The 22,439-nt window shown below is 41.0% G+C and overlaps 1 protein-coding gene across 1 annotated transcript in view; it reads left to right on the top strand.

Annotated features, from left to right (window-relative positions):
* LOC308304714 (protein unc-119 homolog A-like) overlaps window positions 1–22,439 on the top strand; it is a gene marked incomplete at both ends in the record, with an annotated part of 28,632 nt that overhangs the window by 5,628 nt on the left and 565 nt on the right. The window contains 2 exons of the mRNA XM_080749344.1: window positions 21,368–21,481; window positions 22,151–22,250. Coding sequence (XP_080605470.1) covers window positions 21,368–21,481; window positions 22,151–22,250 — 214 coding nt within the window. The remainder of the gene's footprint in view (window positions 1–21,367; window positions 21,482–22,150; window positions 22,251–22,439) is intronic.

The raw sequence follows: 22,439 nt of genomic DNA, 5'->3' as shown, positions 1-22,439 counted from the left end.
CTGGAGCGCCAGATGGGTGGGGTTGATCACATGCTGTTGAGAGAAGGCATCCTTGCATGCACTCTGAGAGAGGGCTCCAGAAAGGCATACTGAAAACTGAACGTGAACCAACTAAAGAGCTGGCCTACAGTATATGTTCTCCAGTTGGGTTTGATAACCCTCATATAACCTCAGTTTTCTTTAGGTCACATGAGTTTTACCTTTAGATACCAACCAAATTATCAAATGATGAATGAACGGGCGCCCACTGGCCTACTGGTCCATGCGCATACCGCATGGATGCCTGGCGGCGTCGCCAGTTCGATTCCCGATCTGGACGATCTTTGCCGTGTGTCGCTCCCCATGTCGCTCCCCATTTCCTGTCAGTCTACTATAAAAGCCCCGATATCAATAAAAGCCCCCCTCCAAAAAAATAAATAAAAAAAGAACAACAGAACAACAGATGACGCATTCTTGCAAGGTAATTGTGGATGGACGTTCTATTGATGATCTTTTTTTGTAGAAATATGTGTTAAAGCTATACTGTGTAAGTTGCTCAACTAGTGGTCAGTAGTGGTAGAGCAAACCGTGGTCGCGTCTGCTTTTTTTGGCCGTTTTTCGCCGCGTCCGCCTCGCCTCGCCGAGACGCATCCATAGAGGTCTCTCGTGTACCTCTACGAGCAGCGGTTGGGGAGTTACATGCTAGACTCCTAGACCAGTGTAAACACTGCAGTGTACTTCCTGAAGAGCCCAGCAGTGTATGATCTGCGCTGTGATTGGCCGGTAGTGTATCATTTGTGTATGATCCGCAATGTGATTGGCCAACCGAACAACGTCTCGTGTACCTCTACGAGCAGCGGTTGGGGAGTTACATGCTAGACTCCTAGACCAGTGTAAACACTGCAGTGTACTTCCTGAAGAGCCCGGCAGTGTATGATCTGCGCTGTGATTGGCCGGTAGTGTATCATTTGTGTATGATCCGCAATGTGATTGGCCAACGTATACACAACGTATACGGATGATGCAGATGACGTCATTTTGCCGGGAAATCCCGCCCCTGTCAAGGCTAAGTAGAAAACATATAAAGAAAAGGCTTTTGGGGCTTAAATTAACGGAGTGGGGGTTCTAAAACTTTAGCGATTTAATAGTTAGGACAATTTTAAGATATGTTTTATAAAAAAAGTTACATGGTATAACTTTAAATAGCTTTTTCCTCAGTTTTTGAGCGGTGGTCACAACGCTCCTATACGTGGCCGACTGGCCGTGTGTGTGGGTCTGTCTGTCTGTCTGTCTGTCTGTCTGTCTGTCTGTCTGCGTGTCTGTCTGTATGTAGCCTCAAGTCTGCAGTACCTTTTCTGACCACACATGTTAAGGGAGGGGCGCTGTTCTTCAGCCTCAGGCCAGGCACACTCACACTCACATTCACACACACACACATACACACGCACGCACGCACACACACACACACACACACACACACACACACACACACACACACACACACACACTCACGCAGCTTCCACCGCTCAGTTCACACGAGTGTGATTTTTTTTACTTGTGCACCAACTTAAAAAATCACGCTGATCCCATTCCCTCTGTCCCCCACTCCTCATTATTCTTCTTCTCTTAAGCCTGCTTTACATCTACAGTACCTAGGTCAAATTAGTCAATTACTGACAAATTACTGACAATTACTTTGTTACACAGTGCTCTACTTCAGCAGACTCTGGTTAGGCTAAATGAATGGGTCCCGTGCCTCCCTGCTACCCTAATCTTCTCATCTCATCTGCTTTCTTTACTATTTGTTATCCCCTCATCATCACTGTGTTCCAGAATCCTGCCCTCCCTTGAGTCCCCTACATCCACATATGCCCCATTCACACCTGGCATTAACACATATTTCATATCTGGATAGCATCGGCCAAGGAGGTCATTTTGATGCTGATGTCGTCCCGAACTAGAACAGGGTTTTGTCTGTATTTATGTCTCTATTACATGAACCCACAACTTGCAGTCAGGCTGCATTAGAGCCCATATGTGGCAGGCGCCTTAACCACCAGGCCATTGGCGCCCCTGAAAACCGAAACTTAATAGCATTCTGTGGCTTGCTGTTATAGAGGACGGACATAGCCTACACTACACAGTCACACCACAACACGGCACTGAAGTTGACAATTTGTTCGCCAACTGAACTTCGCATTGTGATTTGTGCGGATTGGTTCATGCACAACTGCACACCTAGCAAGTTATTGATAGCTGAATATTGGACAGGGAGGCCACACCATTATTGCCAGGGTTTTTCTTTTGTGTTAAAAATATTTTGAGAGAGAGAGTATAGACACAATTTTGAGAATAAACCAAAAATACAAGCATGGTAATGTCAAAGGTATTGTTAAAACCAGCCCCAGAAGATATAAGAAAGCTACACCACTCTCGGTTTGCCTTCGAATAGAAGTGCCTTTCTAATTAACACATAGATCACAGTTGTGGTCACATCTCTTAGTATACAGAAACAGTGATGTGTAATCCTTGTTTTTAACATGTCTTCATTGGTGGCGGTTTGAATCGTGAATGGCAGGTCAGTGTGTGTGTGTGTGTGTGTGTGTGTGTGTGTGTGTGTGTGTGTGTGTGTGTGTGTGTGTGTGTGTGTGCGCATGTTGAAGGGAAAGGGGGTCAACAAGAATGAATGCATGTTCTATATCTGGATATGGCAAACAAAAACGAGAGTCAAATTTGTCTGTACAATGGGACGTATTCATTACATCTACTGTGCGAGTGAGAGGCCGTGGTCCGACTTTTAGTTTCCTTGCCAACAAGGCCTTTCCTTGCCAGACAAAGGGAGCTTGCTGTGCCTTATTGGGGGTCACTATGGCGACCACATCAGCTGACGTGACTTCTAGGAATATAGGAAGCACTCAGGAAGGCTGAATGAAAGCATTTTAGTTTGAGTGTTGATAAGCCAACTGCCACAGCTGTGAGGAATAGAATTCACAGCACTTGACTGGGAGTACCTGGGTGCACGAGGTGAGCCAGTCAGTCCAGTCAATCTGTGGTTTGACCCAAAAGAAATTGCACTAGTTATCATACAGGGTTTTTTATGATCCTTTAGGTCATCCAAATAACATATTAAAAGTTGTGAATTATATATTTAGTGGATCAAGGTAAATTCAGGGGGTTCACGTTTGGGTCCATTCAATTACTATACAAGAAAAAAATATTTAAGTGGCATGTGGGGGTCTAACTAGGGGGTTTTCATTATTCTGAATCCATTGCAAACATTTGTATACCATGAAAAACATTTCTTGGGCTAAAAACGTCCCCACAAAACCATGGTCTAGTGATGAGTCATCACTTTTCACAGGTTGGTGGGGTCCGTTTATACCCCAAGGAATGTTTTTCGTGCAAAACAAATGCTTGCAATGGATTCAGAATCATGGAAAAAAAAAACTAGTTAGACCCCTCACAACATGCTACTTAAAGAAGTTTTTTGGGGGGTCTTTTTTCCTGTATAGTAAGTGAATGGACCCAAACTTGAACCCCGCCCCTGAATTTACCTTGATCCACTAAATATATAATTCACAATGCAGGAGTGATGCAGTTTGTTTTGGGTTGGGCCTTTTTTTGGCTTAGATTGACTGGCCTATTATGACTCAGACAGAGCTACGGGTGGAAGAAGGCTTTGTCACCATGCCCAAATGAAGGGATAAAAAGGTTTCTCGCACTGTCCCTTCTCTCCGTTCTGCTGAGGAAGGAAACAGAAGGAAACATTCACACTATCCTGACCCCCTGCTATCTAATCTTAGACTCTTAGAGGATTAGCATTTAAAAATGGCTGCCTCTCTTTCACGGTGCTATGCTATGGCCCTTGCCCATCGCTGTCACGTGCCCATTATCACATGACCAACCATGGCACGCAGGACTTGGAAGCCAACCCGGTAACAAATACATAAACAGAGAAATACCAAGGCACACTGAGCACACTGATCTCTGTATTTGCACTGCACGTGAGGATCTTGGCTGTTAACGTTGCTGCTCTCAGTAGGCATGCATGGAGACATCCAGCAACCAATCAGCATATGTGAAAGGTCCTGTGTCCTACACTGTGGGGTACAATAAACTAGATCCCATTATGAGCCTTTGCTATAACTGCTAAGCCTTTAATATGGTTTCATATGGCGGCGGTCTTAACGCCCTATGCCAGGGGTCGGCAGTAAAATTGGCTTCAGGCCGATCTTTTTCTGAGCCATTATTAGATGGTGGGCCGGAACATAATTAATGGCTAATGCAAGAACTGGAACATGTGACATAAAGCCTTATAGATAATACTAAATGTATTTCTTTGAATATTAATAAACCAGTAAGATGCCCTAAGGGCATTTTGGTGCACCGTGCACATGGGCATATACCCTTCTGCTGAGCTGGTCGAGTCATCACTGTGATGTCAGAACAGGTCAGCTACAGTATATCCATATATGGTGTCCGTGAGGTCAGATGTAGAGGTATTGAGCAGCTCCATATGGAGATCTAGGTGATGATCCAGTCTTCTCCATGTATGGATATCCACCGTTTGATGAGGTCAGTGTTGTGATCTTCATATATGGAGATCTAGGTGATGATAGTCAGCAGACTTGATTTGCAAATTAATTCTGTCTTGGCCAGGGATCTCCATATATGGGCATGGCTATCCAGGTGATGATAGTCAGCAGTCTTGACAGTCAACAATGTGATGTCAGAACAGCTATAGATATTGATGCGTTACGGACGGACGGACGGACGGACGGACGGACGGACGGACGGACGGACGGACTGACTGAAGGACAGGATGTGACGGTTTTCATAGTAAACTAAGATTTTGGGTGGTACCACTGCATACGGATACAACTTAAAAAACACCTATTACGGTAGCTACATGGTTTGAGTTAGCCACTTACGTACGCCATATTTTATTCTTCGTCATGAAGTGTCTCACAGGGAAAAAAGAACCCCTGTGAGCTTGTAGATCGGCTATTTATTTAGCTGTTTTTGAGAATGTTTGAAAACTATTTGAATTTAAAAATGTAGCTGTTTGCATTTAATGTCATGCCTCAAATAGGGCCACCAGGTTGAAAGTGGTTAGTTGTGTACAGAGCATGCACAGAAACAGAGGTGTAGTGCAGATGCAAGCAGAGAGCCACAGTGCATTGAAGCAGCCAGACACTACAGATCTCATGACATGCTGAAGCTGAGACAGAAGTGTTTATTTGGGGCAAAAGTGGGTAATAGCAGTAGTCCCCAAACAATTGGTGGGGGACCCATTTTTGGTTCATGGACCTATTTGTATGGGTTGTGGGAAAAATACTAAAACAATTGGTTTCCTAAACATAACAGAATAATCCAAATACAATTTCTAAGGAAATATATTGGAAAAGACAGAGATCCTTCACTTACAGCTTCTTTTTTTTTTACCTACAATTTTATCCCATGAATTCTGTAACAAATTATTTTCACCCAGTGTCAATTGTCTAATGTAATCCTGGGCACCACACTCCCTCTGCCAACCTGGGGAGAGCAACGGATTGACCTCATGCTTCCTTCTGTGCATGAGGAGTCCAAGCCGCTTTTTTTCACCTGACAGGGGGGAGATCCTCTGGCTGGATGTAGCGTGTGGAAGGAACACGTTATTCCAACCAGTTCCTTTACCCTCCATCAGGCGCCATGGCTGAGACCAGTATTACTGCATGTTTTATGTGAGGGTAACTACCCTAGGAGACACAAGGAGAACATGCAAACTCCACACGAAGAGCCCTTTTGCCAACCCCACCTAGGGTATGGGCACTGATGACGCGGAGGAGAGAACACGCCCCCAGCTCCCACAGCGTCCCCAGCGCCTGTACCTTCTAGCTGTGAGGCCCCACACGTTTCAGTCCTTCATCAGGTATCAATTCCCGATGAAGGACTGTTGGACCGAAACGTACTTGCATTAAGAAATATGTTTTGCTGTAAGTGAAGACGGTGTAATGTATTTTTACCAAGTTTTGGTTGTTCCGGTGAGACACCAAATCATGTAATATGTTTTGGGTCTTGGACTGAAAGGTCTGTGATCAAAGTGGGTTATATTTGAACTGAATTGAGTGTATAGAGGGGACAGAGGCAGGCAGTCAGCCTCCTCCATACATGGTTGCTAGGTGATGGCAACAAGAAGGGAATATAGTGTGGCCACTGATGGATTCTGCATATTGCTGTGATAATGACAATACAAAAAAGAAAGAGAGAGAGAGAGAGAAAGGGAGAAAGTATACAGACAAGTAGCAGACTTCCGCCTGTCTGCTGCTTGTGGTTTGATGTAACAGAGGCAACGATGTAGATGTACTGTGTTATTTCTGTTGTGGGTTGTCTGTGTGTTTGATTCCTGTTCACTCATTCGCTGTCTGTCTGTCTGTCTGTCTGTCTGTCTGTCTGTCTGTCTGTCTGTCTTACTTGTTTTTTTTTTTTTTTTTTGTCTTTATTGTCCTCATAATGCCCATATTGGTAGATTCTAGTTACTTTACAGTAACTATGAGGGACATGTTAAAGAGACTCCAAACCACAACCCTTCTCACACACGCACATAGACATGCACACACACAGACAGGCATGCGGGCACCAGACATCGCTAACTAACTGGTGTTGTCACAAAACAACTTTTAACATGAAGAAACCGGGGGTCATGACCTGTGCTGCAGGCTATCAGCTCAACTGCATAACTTAAAGATAAGACCACTATTGATCCCACCAAGGGCAGTACAGCTGCTTAAGAATACAGATGGGGAAGAAAGGAAAGTACTGTAGATACAGCATGATGGGAAGACATCACAGTCAAAGTAAACTATAATTATCAGCAATAACAGACGCATGTGTTGTGCACACACGCACACAGCCACGCACGCACTTAAGTACACCCACACACACACGCGTACGCGCACACCGCGCGTTCTCGCACGTATATATACTGTACACACACTGGCTATCTTTAGGGATGTAACAGATTCACTTTACAGAAGTAGATGGATGACTCTACAGTCCTTTATTCAGGGCTCAAAATTAACTTTTTTCCTCAGTGTCCTGCTACTGTCCCAAATACTTTCAACATGTCCCAGACTTAACAGAAATTGTCCCAAATTGAAGTTCTTTTTTCCCCCCCATGCTGCATATTAAATATAGTTTAATAACTGTGTTACTTAGTGTGTTAATTCCCTGAAATCTCTATTCTTAAGCAGCTGTACTGTCCTTGGTTTGATCAATAGCGCTCTTATCTTTAAGTTATGCAGTTGGGCTCATAGCCTGCAGCACAGGTCTTGACCCCTGTTCTGTTCATCATGTTAAAAGTTGTTTTGTGACAACAGCAGTTAGCAATGTCTGGTGCCTGCATGCATACACTTGTGTGTTCGTGCACGCAAGAACATAACTTTGTTATTAAACGATGCAAGTCTACCATGGAAGTTCTAACATTATCTGAATAAAACATTTGGAATCATATAGGCGTAGCAAGTTGGTGGAGGTAAAATGAAAGCAACATTATCTGTTCATTAAGTGCCAGTTTTTGGCATCATATTTTCGTTGCTTGCTGCTGCTCATTGCTGTTGCTCGGTTCTGCTGAGTGTGAGGGCAGGCTTGCCAGATCAGATGATATCATTAATGAAGGAATGTAATTTTATTAAACCCATTTTTATTGATTGATGGGGGAGCCAATCAAAGTTGCCTGAAGCCCCAACTTAATTAAGGGCCTATCGCCCCGGTGTGTTTCTTGCTATGTGTTGAAAACAGTTATTTGTATCTTTGAGCCTAGCTCTTTCCTGCTGGCATTCTCTTTTGTGTTGTGTGTCAATTGCCCTGATCACTAATTGGAGTCACCTGCCAATCAACTAACCCCGGCACTCATCCCATGACTCTCCCTTTGTCAACACCAGAGTGAGAGTTCACAGAAATGCTAATAAACAGCTTGAATTTGGGAAAAGAGAAGAATCTGTTTTCTCACTCTCTGCATTGGCCAATGGTCATTGCCCTTGTGTAACTTGAGCTCTATTGGTCAATGTTTGTGTCCCATGTGTTATGTTTGTTTTTACCTGTGTGCATCCTTAATTATCAGTAGGCCTATGTTTACAAAGTATTATAGACATGGGCTAAATAGAAAGTGTTACCAATATTTGTAATTGGCTGACATTGCATTAGGAAGATTCCTGTGAGACCAGCAGGATTCCTGCGGTAAAGGAGAATTAATTCAGTCTGGCAGTCGCTTGTGTTGCACAGGGGTGGAATACAGAGTCTATAGGGATTTGAATCCTCCGTAGCCAAGCTATACAGCTTGGCTGAACGTCTATATACGACCCACAATTGGCTGTTTTTGCGGCAGGGAACCCAGGCAGGGAGGCGATCTTTGCTGCTGCGCTAGCAACGGGGGGCACATGTCAGTCCGATGTCTCATTACTTACACGTGCACTGTGCGGTTATGGTTAGAGATAGGTTAGTAATGGGGCCGGGAGAGTCGGACGAAGCAACGGTTAGGGTTAGAGACAGGTTAGTAATGGGGCCGGGAGAGTCGGACGAAGCAACGTTGGAGTAATGCGTGTCGGAACAATAACACGCACACGCTAGCAACTCTACGGTGGGACTACACCAAGCCGTTTCGCGCGCGTCAGTGCGTATGCGTGCGTATGCGGGGCGCGCGCGCGTATGTGCGTTTTGGATAGATCCAATGTATATCAATTCAGCCGGCTACACCAGGCGTACGGATAGCGCGAACCACGGATACGCATTCCCTAAAAATAGGATCGGTTCTATTTTTTAAGCACGCCTATGCGTTTTGTACATAGACTATCTGGTCTTCCTCACATATACTCCCTCCTTGGTGTAGCCTGGAGCGTTTACGCATACGCGAGCCTCTTCACGGACAGTACGCGCGTATGTGCACATTTCTTGGTGTAGTCCCACGTTTGGGCTGAGGCTGCGCGCGTCAGTTGGGAGGGGTGTTGAATTGGAGGAGTAGGACGGAGGTGCTACATTCTCCATGTGATGACTCCTCACTGGCAGGTGCACCAGTAGAGCAACAGCAGCAGTGGCACAAAAGGGGAAAAGGTACAGGAGTGTTAGTTCATGGGGACAGGCAGTAGAGGAGAAGTGAAAACATACATGTAGGCAGAAGTGGCCAAGAGTCATTTTACCGTATTATACAGGAGTTCAGTGACATCAACCTGACATCTTGCAACATGCAAGTATTCTTTCCTCGAATGGTTTGGTCCTCCCACATCCTTATCCTGACCTAAACCCCACTAAACCCATGTGTAAACCTAACCCACTCTTAAAGGCAGCACTAGGAAGGGATAAGGTCACCCTTTGTATACCATCTGGCTGTAGCCAGATTATACTATACTGAACTGGACCATATGCTAGTATAGAATCAAACTGTACTACAGTATATATGATCCAGCAAACTGGACCATAACTAGGACTACAAATGCAACCCATGAATATCTCAACCTGTGTCAGTTTCATGTGGTCTATGATGTCAGACATCTATGATATCAGTAGTCTCCATATTTGGGAAATGTTACATTTGTAATTTAAGTCAATGAAGAAAATTCATTCACAAATAAATGTATATAAATGGCCTCCCTGAAATTTCTGCCCTGTACTGTACAGTATGTGCAAGTTATTTTGTACAAGCAGACATCCTGGCGTTAGTCCATGGGGTCACCAAAATCAATAGTGTACTGTTCATTCTCTGTAGAGCTGAATTGAAGGTTTCAATTTCCAGTTTCCATGACAATCTAGTAGGGCTGAAAGATTATTAATTAGCGGTTATTGGTAATGATGATTTTAGGTGGAAAAGGATGTGTATACAATTGTCTCTGTAATATATATCATACAGTATGTATCAAACATAATGAATTGATTACATAATTGTGAAGACGATTTTTAACATTCTTTTCCTTTAATTGCGCAGACCCTCTCGTTTTCGAGATGTGTTGTTTGGGGACCAAAGTTGTGGACGGATTGACAGGAATCGCTGCCCTTGGAGCCCCGTCGCTAAAAACATTCAGCAGGCTAGAGCATTTCATTTACTCATACTCAAACAATAAGCCACGAGGTCGTGCATGTGCAAGTTCACATGCGCATCTGTGTGTGTGTGTTTATAAGTGTGTGACAGGACCCAGCATGAAAACAGCAGGTGCTTCCTGTGTATCAGTGAGTACTGTGTCAGAGCTGTGTGGAGACGTGGTGTTAATTGTTTTTCAGGACGCTAGCGTTGCACACACACTGACAGAGATGCATGGTGGCACACTACATCAGACACAAGAAGCAGCGCAATATACGCATGCACGGAAGGGAGCGTTTGTAAACTCCTGATGGGAGGAAGAGAGTGTGTGTTTGTGTGTGTGTGTCACACACAAACACACGCACGCGCACACACACATGCGCGCCCACACACATAACGTGTATTATTGCTGTGAAGTGTGTAATAAACCAATTTTTTTAATAAACCCATTTTCGTAACCGTTTTCCCCCAAACAATCAAGAATATTTCCATTTGCTTTCTACCATGGCAAGTAAATTGCATGATTGGTCACTAGCTTGATGTGAAGCTTCTAACTGAGACAGATTAAATCTTCAGCCTGGAACACACATCCCGATCCTGATTGGTAGAATTCACATTGGTAGACACACATGGAGACTCCCTGGTCGCTCTGCCACTGAGTGTGTATGGAGGGTATGCGTGTGACATCATCATACCGGAATATTGCGGGAACGCCTACTGAGTAGCGAAAAACTACTTTCTGGCCTTGACAGCCCATACATCCAAACAGAAAAGTCCTATCTGATCGCATTAAACAACTTTAAACGATGTTAAACTCACTTTGCCACTCGATATGCCATTCACTTTATGCATAGACACAGATGAGCCATTCACTTACAGTATGTCACAAGTCTGAATCCGGCTCATGATCAGTGTCACACATAATCCCATTTCTCTCTCTACACTCTGGTTCCCTGCCTCTTTCCAACGCCCCTGTCAGGAAACCAGAACGCCCTCAGGCGATTGAATTAAAAGTCCCCTGTCTCTCTGTTTAGGGTTAGCTTTGTTTTTCATGCAGCTGCGTTTCGTGAGCCGAGGCAGTTGCCAGGGTGAGCTGGGGTGGTGCTGCAGGTAGGGTGGTGCATGCTTTTGGCAAAGAGGTTTGGTGTAGAGGGGAAAAGGAGCAGACCAAGTAGCAAGAACAGAGTGAAAGGTCAAGTTTATAAAGTATTGACAGTGGTTAAATATCTGAAAACACAAATTGACATGAATCCAAAATACACTGATTGTGCTGACAAACAAATCACGAAACTATATGGAATCTATGAAAAGGTTGTGGGGGTCCCTGCTTAATCTCTCTCTCAACTAATAGTCCAGTCGTTATATGAAAAAACCTAAAACAAATTGCAATAGTAGCGAACTCAACTGATTTTGTATCCTCAATATGTCCTTAGTGAGGGAAAAAAAGTCCCAAGGAATCCCATCAGGGGAAAGTTTTGAAAACGACCTACCTACCTTCACTTACTATACACTACACTATAAAGGAAAAAATGACTCCCAAAAAATCTCCTTTAAGTGGGATGTGAGGGGTCAAACTAGGGGTATTTAATTATTCTGAATCCATTGCAAGCATTTGTTTTGCATGAAAAACATTCCTTGGGCTAAAAACGGACCCCAAAAGACTGTGAAAATCACTAAACCATCGTTTTGAGGGGCCATTTCTTGCCCAAGGAATGTTTTTTCGTGCAAAACAAATGCTTGCAATGGATTCAGAATAATTAAAGACCCCTAGTTTGACCCCTCACATCCCACTTAACTCATTCGTAGTTTACGGCCGAGGAGCCCGAAGATTTTTCAATGTCTTTCACTGCTGGCTTCTCCTACCTGTTAACGCGGGCACTCATCCAGTTCCCATCGTGCGTGATCGGACACTGCTATGCATCATGTGTTCGCGTATTTCCATCAGCTTCTCAAATCCTTTTAAATGTTTCCAATTGATCAATAAGTTCTCCGTCTGTAAGCCGCGGAGTTTACACAGAAAGCTAACAGGCCAAAATAGACGACGGACCATCCGCCTCCGGTTCACGGCCTCAATGTTAACTGGTCCTCTCAATAATGTGTCCGTGTAGAAACCGATCACGGAGCATTAGTTCCGGCCTATTTTGGTTCCGCTTCGATAAATTATTTCTTTTTAATTAAAGCTTATTAAATCTTCGGGTTCCTCGGGCATGGCAGGGAAGGGGTACAAAGGGGTATTTTTTTGGCAGAGGTTGAGTTAAAGCAGATTTTTTTGGGAGTCATTTATTCCTTTACTAGAGGTTCGCGGCCCTTCGGGCCGCTCACATCTAGAGTCCACGCCCGCTTCTTTACTAAAAAACGTTTTTTTTTTACAAAAAGTAAAAAAAAAAAAATAAGAAAAAAAATTTTTTTGTGAAAAAAAAAAGTAAAAAAAAAAAAAAAAAAATTGGGGGGGGGGGGGGGGGGGGGGGAACTATTGTGGCGGAACTATTGTGCCGCAGCACGTTTCCGGTTGGACATATTACTGTACTGTACTGTACTGTACTGTACCGTACTGTACTGTACTGTACCGTACCATACTGTACTGTACTGTACCGTACTGTACCATACTGTACTGTACTGTACCATACTGTACTGTACTGTACTGTACTGTACTGTACTGTACTGTACTGTACCATACTGTGCTGTACTGTACCATACTGTTCTGTACTGTACTGTACTGTACTGTACTGTACTGTACTGTACCATACTGTACTGTACTGTACCATACTGTACTGTACTGTACTGTACCATACTGTACCATACTGTACTGTACTGTACTGTACTGTACCGTAGTGTACTGTACTGTACTGTACTGTACTGTACCATACTGTACTGTACTGTACTGTACTGTACTGTACTGTACTGTAGTTTATGGTACTACTGTACTGTGCCGTACTGTACTGTAGTGTAAAAGTACTATATAAAATACAGATATTAAAGTTTGTATTATTATTATTATTACCCTTATTATTATTATTGTATTATAATATCTATCTATCTATCTATCTATCTATCTATTGATAGATGTGTGTATCTAATCTATCTTTCTGTGGCTCTCAATATAGCTATATTAATTCCATATATTATTATTGTTAATAATATGTGTTTTAATTATTATGATTGTTTTTCTTATAACTGATTCTCTATAGTACTATCTATCTATCTATCTATCTATCTATCTATCTATCTGCAGATAGATAGATACATCTATGATCGATGTATCCATCTATCTGATGGCTCTCTTTGGGGGGAACTATTGTGGCGCAGCACGTTTCCGGTTGGACATATTTTACCGGCGGACGCACTCCCTGTTAGAAACTGCGCATAAATAAAAAGCCTAACGTTATGTGCTGTAATGGGATGTACATACATGAAGATTATGGTAATGTGATCGGGACTCGTGCCTAAGTGATGGACTGTACTGGAATGTGGACAGTAGTGCTATTGACTCTGCAAACGTGAGTACATCATTTGTTTAGCTAACTGTTAGCCTTGTGTTGACTTTACGTCAGCAGCACGTTACGTCAGCAGCACGTATGGCGCTGGTGTGACGTGGGACGTCGGCACGTGTGCCACGTGATCAGTCCTAGCCAATTTTTTTTTTTTTATACTTTTTATTGCAGTAGTTTCACATTTTTACATTTCTTATTTCACATTTTATCCATATTTGCAATTGTTTTCATTTTTTTTTTTTTTTTTTTTTTAAAGTAAATTAAACCTACACCAAGTGGTAAACAGAAATACAATACACAGTCACATTTTTCAAATAAAAATACATTTTGTTTAAAAAAAAAATCCTTAATCTAATCATTTCATTATTCAGAAGAATGTGATATTACTAATATTGATTATGCTGCTAATAGTAAAAATAAAATTAATAATGTGCATGGGGGGTGGGGGGGGGGGGGGGGGGGGGGGGGGAGTGTCCTCTGTGTTGCGTACCATTATTTGTCTCTTTTTGTTGCTGGTCTCACGACCAGACCACTTTTTTATTTTTACTTAAATTGAGTACCTAGCCCGAAACACCAATTTGGTGTCAGCGCTAGGTCTCAGCAGTCATTTCTTTTAATCATTTCCTTTAGTCACACTGCCCAATAATTTGTCCATTTATTCCATCTTCTATTAAAGTCAAGCTCCTTATTTCTAATTCTAAAGGTTATTCTCTCCATTTCCAATATTTCCTGTACTGTTTCCTTCCATTTTGGGTGTGTTGGGCTTAAAGGTTTTAACCAGTTCCTGGTGATTTGTTTTAGGGCTGCAATTCGTAAAATTCTATATAAGTATTTATCTGTTTCGTGGATTAGCTCTAATGGTGATTTTCCTAGAATGATATTTATAGGACTTAGTGTATCTTTTAATTTAAAAATGTTCATTATATCTTTCGTAATTTGCTGCCAGAATGAAGTTAGAACAGGGCAGCAGAAAAAAATGTGGGAGTGGTTTGCTGTTCTCTCACCACATTTTCTCCAACATTCTGGAGAGGCTGCTTTGTTAATTTTTGAGAGTACACTTGGTGTAATAAAAAATCTAGTGTATATTTTCCATGCAAATTCTCTCCAAAATTTAGAATTTGTTGTTTTATGTATTTCTCTGCAAATTTGTTTCCAAACTTCGATCGTTTGATCTCCTATTTCCATGTTCCATTTCAATTGTATATTGTCCTCCACGTTATTGTTGTTCTGAAGAATTTTATATATTTTTGACAAAGTATTTTTGGATATTGTCTTATGGTTTTTGATCAAGAAAGTTATTAAAGGGTGCATTTCTTTACTTGCTTGTGTTCTTAGGAATGTAGCTAGATATGTCCTTACTTGAAAGTATTTGTAAAAATTCCTTTGTGATATATTATATTGCGATTTTAATGATTGGAATGAGTTTATTGTATTGTTTGTCAGCATTTGTGAAAATGTTTTTAATCCTTTGTTTGCCCATTCTTGCAATATATTGTCTGTTTTATTTGGTTCAAATTGTGGGTCATATGCCATTTCTCTAAAATAAACTAGGTCCTTATTTATTTTCTGCTGTTTACATACCTTTCCCCATATTTCTAATGTATTATCTACCCATGTATTTTTACCTTTAATTTGTAAGTAGTCTTTTTTGTCCATATAGGCTAAAGTCTTTATCGATATTGGTATAGATTCTTTCTCAATCTCTATCCATTTTGCTTCTGCTTTGTCATTTGTCCATGTCATTATTGTATTTATTTGTGTTGCATTATAGTAATTCTGTAAGTTCGGAACATCTAAGCCTCCACATTCCTTTGTTTTAGTTAGTTTGATGAATTTTATTCTTCTTCTTTTGTAATTCCATATGAAGTTTGTTACTAAGCCGTTCCACCGTTTGAAGGATATTACAGGAATTTTAATTGGTAATGTCTGAAATAGGAAGAGGAATTGTGGGAGAATCATCATTTTAATTGTATCTATTCTACCGAAGAGAGATTCTGGTATTGTTTTCCAAGTATTCAATTGACGCTTTATCTTGTCTTCCAGTACATCATAGTTGGCCTCATACATTTTATTCAAATCTTTGTGAATGAAAATACCTAAATATTTTATCTTGTCTTGGTTCCATTTTAATTTGAAATTATTTTTCACTGTCTGTGTTAATTCATTACCAATTGTAATTGATTCACATTTAGTTTCGTTTATTTTGTATCCTGAAAGTTCGCTGTATTCTTTTATGGTTTCTTTTAAGGCCGGCAGTGAGATTTCTGGTGACGTTATATACATGATGACATCATCAGCATACATTGCTAATTTATGTTCTTCATGTCCTATTTTTACTCCTTTAATGCGATTTTCCTGTCTCACTGCTTCAGCCAAGCTTTCCATACACATAGCGAAAATTGAGCCCGAGAGTGGGTCTCCCTGTCTAGTCCCTTTGTGTATATTTAAACGCCTTGATAGAGTACCGTTGACCTTCACTTGCGCTACTGGATTTTTATACATTAATTTTAGCCACTGAATAAATTTTGGATCAAAACCAAAGGCTTTCGCTGTATTAAAAATGTATGGCCAAAGGACTCTATCAAAAGCTTTTTCCGCATCTATCGTTAGTAGATGCAAGTCCTTTTTATTTTTTTGTGAATACTCCATTATGTTTAGTGTGCGTCTTATATTGTCCGCTAAGTACCTATTAGGGACAAATCCACATTGGTCTCTGTTTATTATATTTTCCATTGTTTCTTTTAACCTCTCAGCTATTATTGAGGATATTATTTTTTGATCAGTGTTTAATAACGCTATCGGTCTATATGATGCGCATTCGGTTGGGTCTTTACCCTCTTTAGGAATAACTGTTATTACGGATGAGTTCCACGTTGGTGCCCAGATGTTTGACTCTAAGGCGACATTATATACATTGTGTAGAATTGGTATTAATACATCTCGAAACTCTTGATAGAATTCATTCGTATAGCCGTCGTCCCCTGGGGTCTTACCTTTTTTAAGTTTTTTTTATTTGTCTAGCTATTTCCTCTGTTGTTATTGGTTTTGTTAATACTGTATTTTGCTGGGGGGTTACCTGTTTAAGTTTGAGTTTTCTTAAGTAGGTCTCTATTGTTGGATCTCCTTTTCCTGATTCATCTTTGTATAAGTTTTCATAAAATTTTGCAAATGTCTCTGCTATTTCCTCTTTCTCCGTTACAAATGTATTATTCTCGTTCTTTATTTTAGTAATGTGTGATCTATTGGTTTGCTTCTTCAATTTATATGCTAGGATTTTAATAGAATTCGGTCCTCCATCGTAGTGTCTTTGTTTTGTAAATATAAGTATTCTCTCTATTTCTTCTGTCAGTAGTTTATTTAACTCTGCGTGTTTCTGCTTTAATTTAATCATGTTATCGGAGCTGGGATTAAGTTTATGCTTGTCTTCAAGAAGTTTTACTTGTGTTTCAAGTTCCTTTTTGAGCTGTTCCTGTCTTCTTTTCTTTGCTGATGCGTATGCTATTATTTCTCCCCTTAATACCGCTTTTGCTCCTTCCCATACCATTATCTTGTTTACCTCTCCTGTATCATTTAGTTCAATATACTGTTTTAAGCATTTTTGAATTTTTTCTTTAAATGTAGGAGCTTGTAGGAGTGAATTATTCATTCGCCATAACTGTTTCCCTTTTTTTACTTTTAACAACACCTTTAGAGTCATTGTTGCATGATCTGATAATGTTCTTGTCCCAATTGTACATTGTTTAACTAGGGAAATATCTTTTTTAAACATGAAGAAGTAGTCTAATCTACTATAAGTAAAATATCTACCAGAGTAATATGTATAGTCTTTCGTTGTAGGATGGAGTGTTCTCCATACGTCCACTAGCCCTATCTCTGCACATATTTTTCTTAAAATTGTAGCTGTTTTCCCTGTCCTATGTGTTCCTGCTGTTGAGTCTACTTTGTTTAGAGTTAGATTGAAATCGCCACCTATTATAATAATGCCCTTCCCTTGCGTTATTATTGTCTCTATCAATTGGGTCATGAAGTCGGAACCTTCATCTGGTGGGTAGTACACGTTAACTAATGTTATTTCAAGTGTTTCAATTTTCCCTACCACCATGACAAATCTTCCTTCTTTATCCTGAATATATTTTATTTTTTCAAAAGGGATGTGGGGTTTTATTATTGTGGCAACACCTCTTCTTTTAGAATTGAAAGAGGACGAGAACACTTGTGCATTTGTTACTTTACTTAGCTTTTTATGTTCTACTTGTGTTAAGTGTGTTTCTTGTAAAAACAATATGTCTCCTTTTTCTCTCTTCAATTGTTGGAGTATTTTTTTCCTCTTGACATAATTATTAAGGCCGTTGACATTTAAGGAAATGATGTTCAAGTTATCATGAGATATCTTCCTAGATTATTATTTAGGACAAAATGGATGTACGCAACACAGAGGGGGGAAAAAACAACAACACACTGTGACAAAATAAAAACCCTAAAAGTGACCTCCTGGCTTTCTACTCCCTTATAAGAGTAGTTTGTTCTGTTCCATGCGTTCGTCATTGCATGGTTGAGTATGTGTTCTGTGATTGAACACTTTTTCATTTCTTCAGTTAATTCTACATCATGTGTCAGTCCTCCCTATTTCGTCCTAAATCTCTCTTTAGCCCCTGGACTAATAGTAATATATTCTCCAACATGCAATCAAATCCCAGTCTTAATTTGTAATTTGTCGTCGTAAACAAAATAGATTCCCAATTAAACAAAATAAATAATAATAATAATAATAATTAAATAAATAAATAAATAGTGAAATGATATTAATAGTAATCATTATCATAATGTGTTGATTATAATAATAAATGAAAAATCAATAATAGGTAAAAAACAGTAATAATCGTACTAATAATAATCATAATACTACAATCAGAACTAAATACACCGTATAGCCTGCATATAGCGAACGGTTTAATATTACTAACAATGGTGAGTAGTGTAAATTCTTAGTCTTTTTTTTTTTTTTTTTTATCCATATATCAATACTCTTATACAATAAAGCACATCTGAATCGCTCAGTGACTCCTCTTAGTTTCAAACAGCAATAAAATAATAATAAGAGGAAAAGGAAAAAAACAGAGTCATGTCCAGGCTTATCTCTTAATCATTGCCCTCTCCATCTCAAAATGCACTTCTATCATGCAACTAAAAAGAAACACTTGCTGTCCCTTTTTTTTTTTTTTTTCACTTCTTTCCTGATTCAGAGCACAATTTGTACGCACATAAAGGTAATCACTAATCTGAATATACACTGCTATAACAAAAAAAAACAAAATAAAGGAAATGCTAATAACAGGAAACCCTGCTCAGTATGTTGCAACCAAGGGAGAAGGATCTTAATTTAAAGGAGCCATAGTCAACCCCTTCCCGAAAAACGTATGCCAAAACAAAAACAATGCTTCGAAAATATTCCACAAAAAATAAGCTTCATACACGTGTCTCCACTCAAAAATGACCACAAAAAGCGCAAAACAATGACAAAACAATCACCCTGGCCATTGCCAGACCGACACCCCGCCCACATCCCAGTCTATAGACTAGGATGCAAACAAAGTGTCGGCCCTACAATGAAAAAGTCGACCACAGCTCCTTCAACCATTTAGTTTTCTATCTGTCTGTGTATTTCCACCCAATTACTTAGATCCCTCTCTGGGTGTGCCCACATGCTCCTCAACCCAGGAGAGACCCAGATGGAAGTCTACATGTGTGCACACTTCTTTATGTTCACCCTAGTGTTTCATGTGCTCCGTATTGCTTAAGATATGTTTACTTGGTCATCTGCAGGTACACATCGTCCTACTTGCATAATAGCATTCTACTGTGCATGGACCAAGCTATAACTTTACATTTACGTATTTGACCTTGACAACATATACACATCAAACACATCACCCACGCACGCGCGCACTCTCTCTCACACACACACACACGCTCGCTCGCTCACACACACACACACACACACACACACACACACACACACACACACACCCGCGTTAGTGACATTACTACCTCAGACCCCTTTCACCCTCTCCCCCCCACCCCTCTCCCACTCCCACCCGTCCACCCCCCAGCCCCCTCCCACCCCGACGCACACGCACGCGCCAGGCTCCCCCGACGCACGCCTGTGCGCCAAGGGAAAGAGAGAGAGAGAGAGAGAGAGAGAGAGAGAGAGAGAGAGACAGAGAGAGACAGAGAGACAGTCCTAGCCAATTGGAGTGCTGCATTTGGTCGTGTCGCTGAGCTCCGCTCTGTCTCTCTACTCTCTCTACTCTCCACCCCCCCATCCTCCCCCCATCTCTGTTGCTTGCAGCTTGCAGGCAGTTACTTAGTTGGAGTGCGTTGTGTTTACGCCCATTTGTGACGCAAATCGCGTCGCCGTTCAACGTTGGATCATTCCGTCAGGAGTGGCTGCTCTGCGTGAGGCAAATTTTGTTAAATTGAAATAAATGCAGTTCAAAGAGTGGCATGTTTAAAATGTGGACATTTTAAAATTTTCACGTTTGTTCGACGTGGTGGCTATGTTTGTGAGAGGTGTTTGTGGGAATATGTAGCTAAACATTCTGGTTTAGGATTGCCTCCAAGTGCTCCAATATAGATGCTTGATAGTGTAGTGTATAGTAAGTGAAGGTAGGTAGGTCGTTTTCAAAACTTTCCCCTGATGGGATTCCTTGGGACTTTTTTTCCCTCACTAAGGACATATTGAGGATACAAAATCAGTTGAGTTTGCTACTATTGCAATTTGTTTTAGGTTTAGCCTAATTTTGGCCTAAAATTACTGGACTATAAGGGGTCCTTGGCCTGAAAATGTTGAAGACCCCTGCCTTAACCTGTCTAGCATCAGGTGGAAGAGGAACCAGGAAGTGTGTGTGTGTGCTGAGCAGAGGAACGCTAATCAGCAGTGTCACCGCCTGGTGATGTCAGGAAGGATTAGAGGAGTAAAAATAACTTCCCTTGCATACCGTGTCAGTGTGTGAATGTGTTTGTGTGTGTGTGTGTGTGTGTGTGTGTGTGTGTGTGTGTGTGTGTGTGTGTGTGTGTGTGTGTGTGTGTGTGTGTGTGTGTGTGTGTGTGTGCGTGCGTGCGTGTGTGTGCAGGGCTTTGTATTGTTTGTGTGCTCACATGTTTTACTCTGGTCGCATGCACGATGATGATATTCCGGTTTATGATGGCAGAGGATTCAATGCAATCAAATTGATGTCAATATGTATACTTGAAAATGCCAACAACCAAAAGAACAACAGAACATCCGCTGTTTTGCTGGATTCAGATTTTAGGGAGCAGATTTTCACTGGAACCACAACAAGCGCAAAACAAGCTGCCCTTAAGTGTTGGGGATAAGGGTGCCACTTGTGACAGCTGTACGTTCATCCCACTTAATCTGAAGTTGAGTTCAGAAGGCACGGTAAAGGTTGCTATGGTAATTAATGTCAACAGAATACAGAGACGAACAGACTTCGTCTCAATCAATGAGACCTGTGTCACCCTTCATATCCCCCACTCCCACTCCCATCTCTTTTTCATCTCCCTCGGTACACGGTTGATTGCTAGACTGCGACACACTGCGAATCAGGTTTGAATCAGATTAAACTTGAAACGAAACAAGTTCATATTCACAACGTAGGGAATCCTTTCCCAGCAGCTGGCACATGTTAAGCGACAGACGACGACACTCAGCTGTCCACTCAACTGTGAATTGTGTGCATCCAAACTGTATGCAGACAGCATATTAAAATACCTGTGCTTGACATATCTCTCTTTCTCTCTCTCTCTCTCTCTCTCTCTCTCTCTCTCTCTCTCTCTCTCTCAGACTACCTGTGTGGACCAGATGAGAACGTATACAACATCGACTTCACCCGCTTCAAGATCAGAGACATGGAGACGGGAACGGTGCTGTTTGAGATCACCAAACCCCCATCCGCAGGTCAGACACTTCACTCTGGGAATGCTGGGAGAATATACTGAGTTCTCCAATAGGAAAGATACATATATTATTATCTTTGTGATATGAAAAATATAATATTGAGAAGAAAAAAAAATCTGCCAACTTGGATACGGGAAAATTAATCATCTCCCATTTCTCTTCAACACCTTCTCTTAGCCTTGACCCATCTCTAGTTAATTTCTGATTCTCTTTTTTGTTTTGTAAGAATTATTCAGAGATCTGATTTCAGTAGATTACGAGGAGGTGCACATTTTAATCGTTGTTAAGGAATTTTAGAACAATATTCAGTACTAAACACTATACAGTATAAACATTTCACTTTTGAATTATGTCCGATCCATAAATACTAGCGCTTTTCTTTAAATTTTTATATTGAGAATACTGTATATACTGGGCAAATATGCCTTTCTACAGCAACCGCCTGCTTCACATCCATTGTCATATTCATTAAGTTGTGTGAACAGTACTACAATCTCAATCAATCACAATCAACAGTAGGCCACTGAGAAGCTCCAATGCTCCATTCAACACACGTATTCTTATGTACTGTATACATTAATTCCTCCACATGTAGTCTTGTATTTAGTATGTATTTAGACTGAAGTGAATTGATTGGGTTGTTTATTAATAATTTACTCTCCAACTCAGAAAGACCAGGAGAGAGGAAGGATATTGATCCAAACGCCGGCCGCTTTGTCCGTTATCAGTTCACCCCAGCCTTTCTCCGACTGCGACAAGTAGGAGCCACGTAAGTGTGTGTGTTTGTGTGTACGTACTGTAATGCGTGTCCTAACCAGTAAAGTACTAGAGCTCGCCATTACAATTCATGTTGGATGGTATAAGTTCATTAGCTAAAAGGTAACCGAAGTACTTTGTCTTTTTACCACCTTGTCTCCCCCCTATCTCCTCTCTCTCTCGCTCTGTATCTGTATCTGTC

Source organism: Nannobrachium achirus (assembly GCF_963921795.1).
Source record: "Nannobrachium achirus genome assembly, chromosome: 19".
Taxonomy (NCBI): Eukaryota; Metazoa; Chordata; class Actinopteri; order Myctophiformes; family Myctophidae; genus Nannobrachium; species Nannobrachium achirus.
This window is presented reverse-complemented; position numbering and strand designations above follow the sequence as displayed.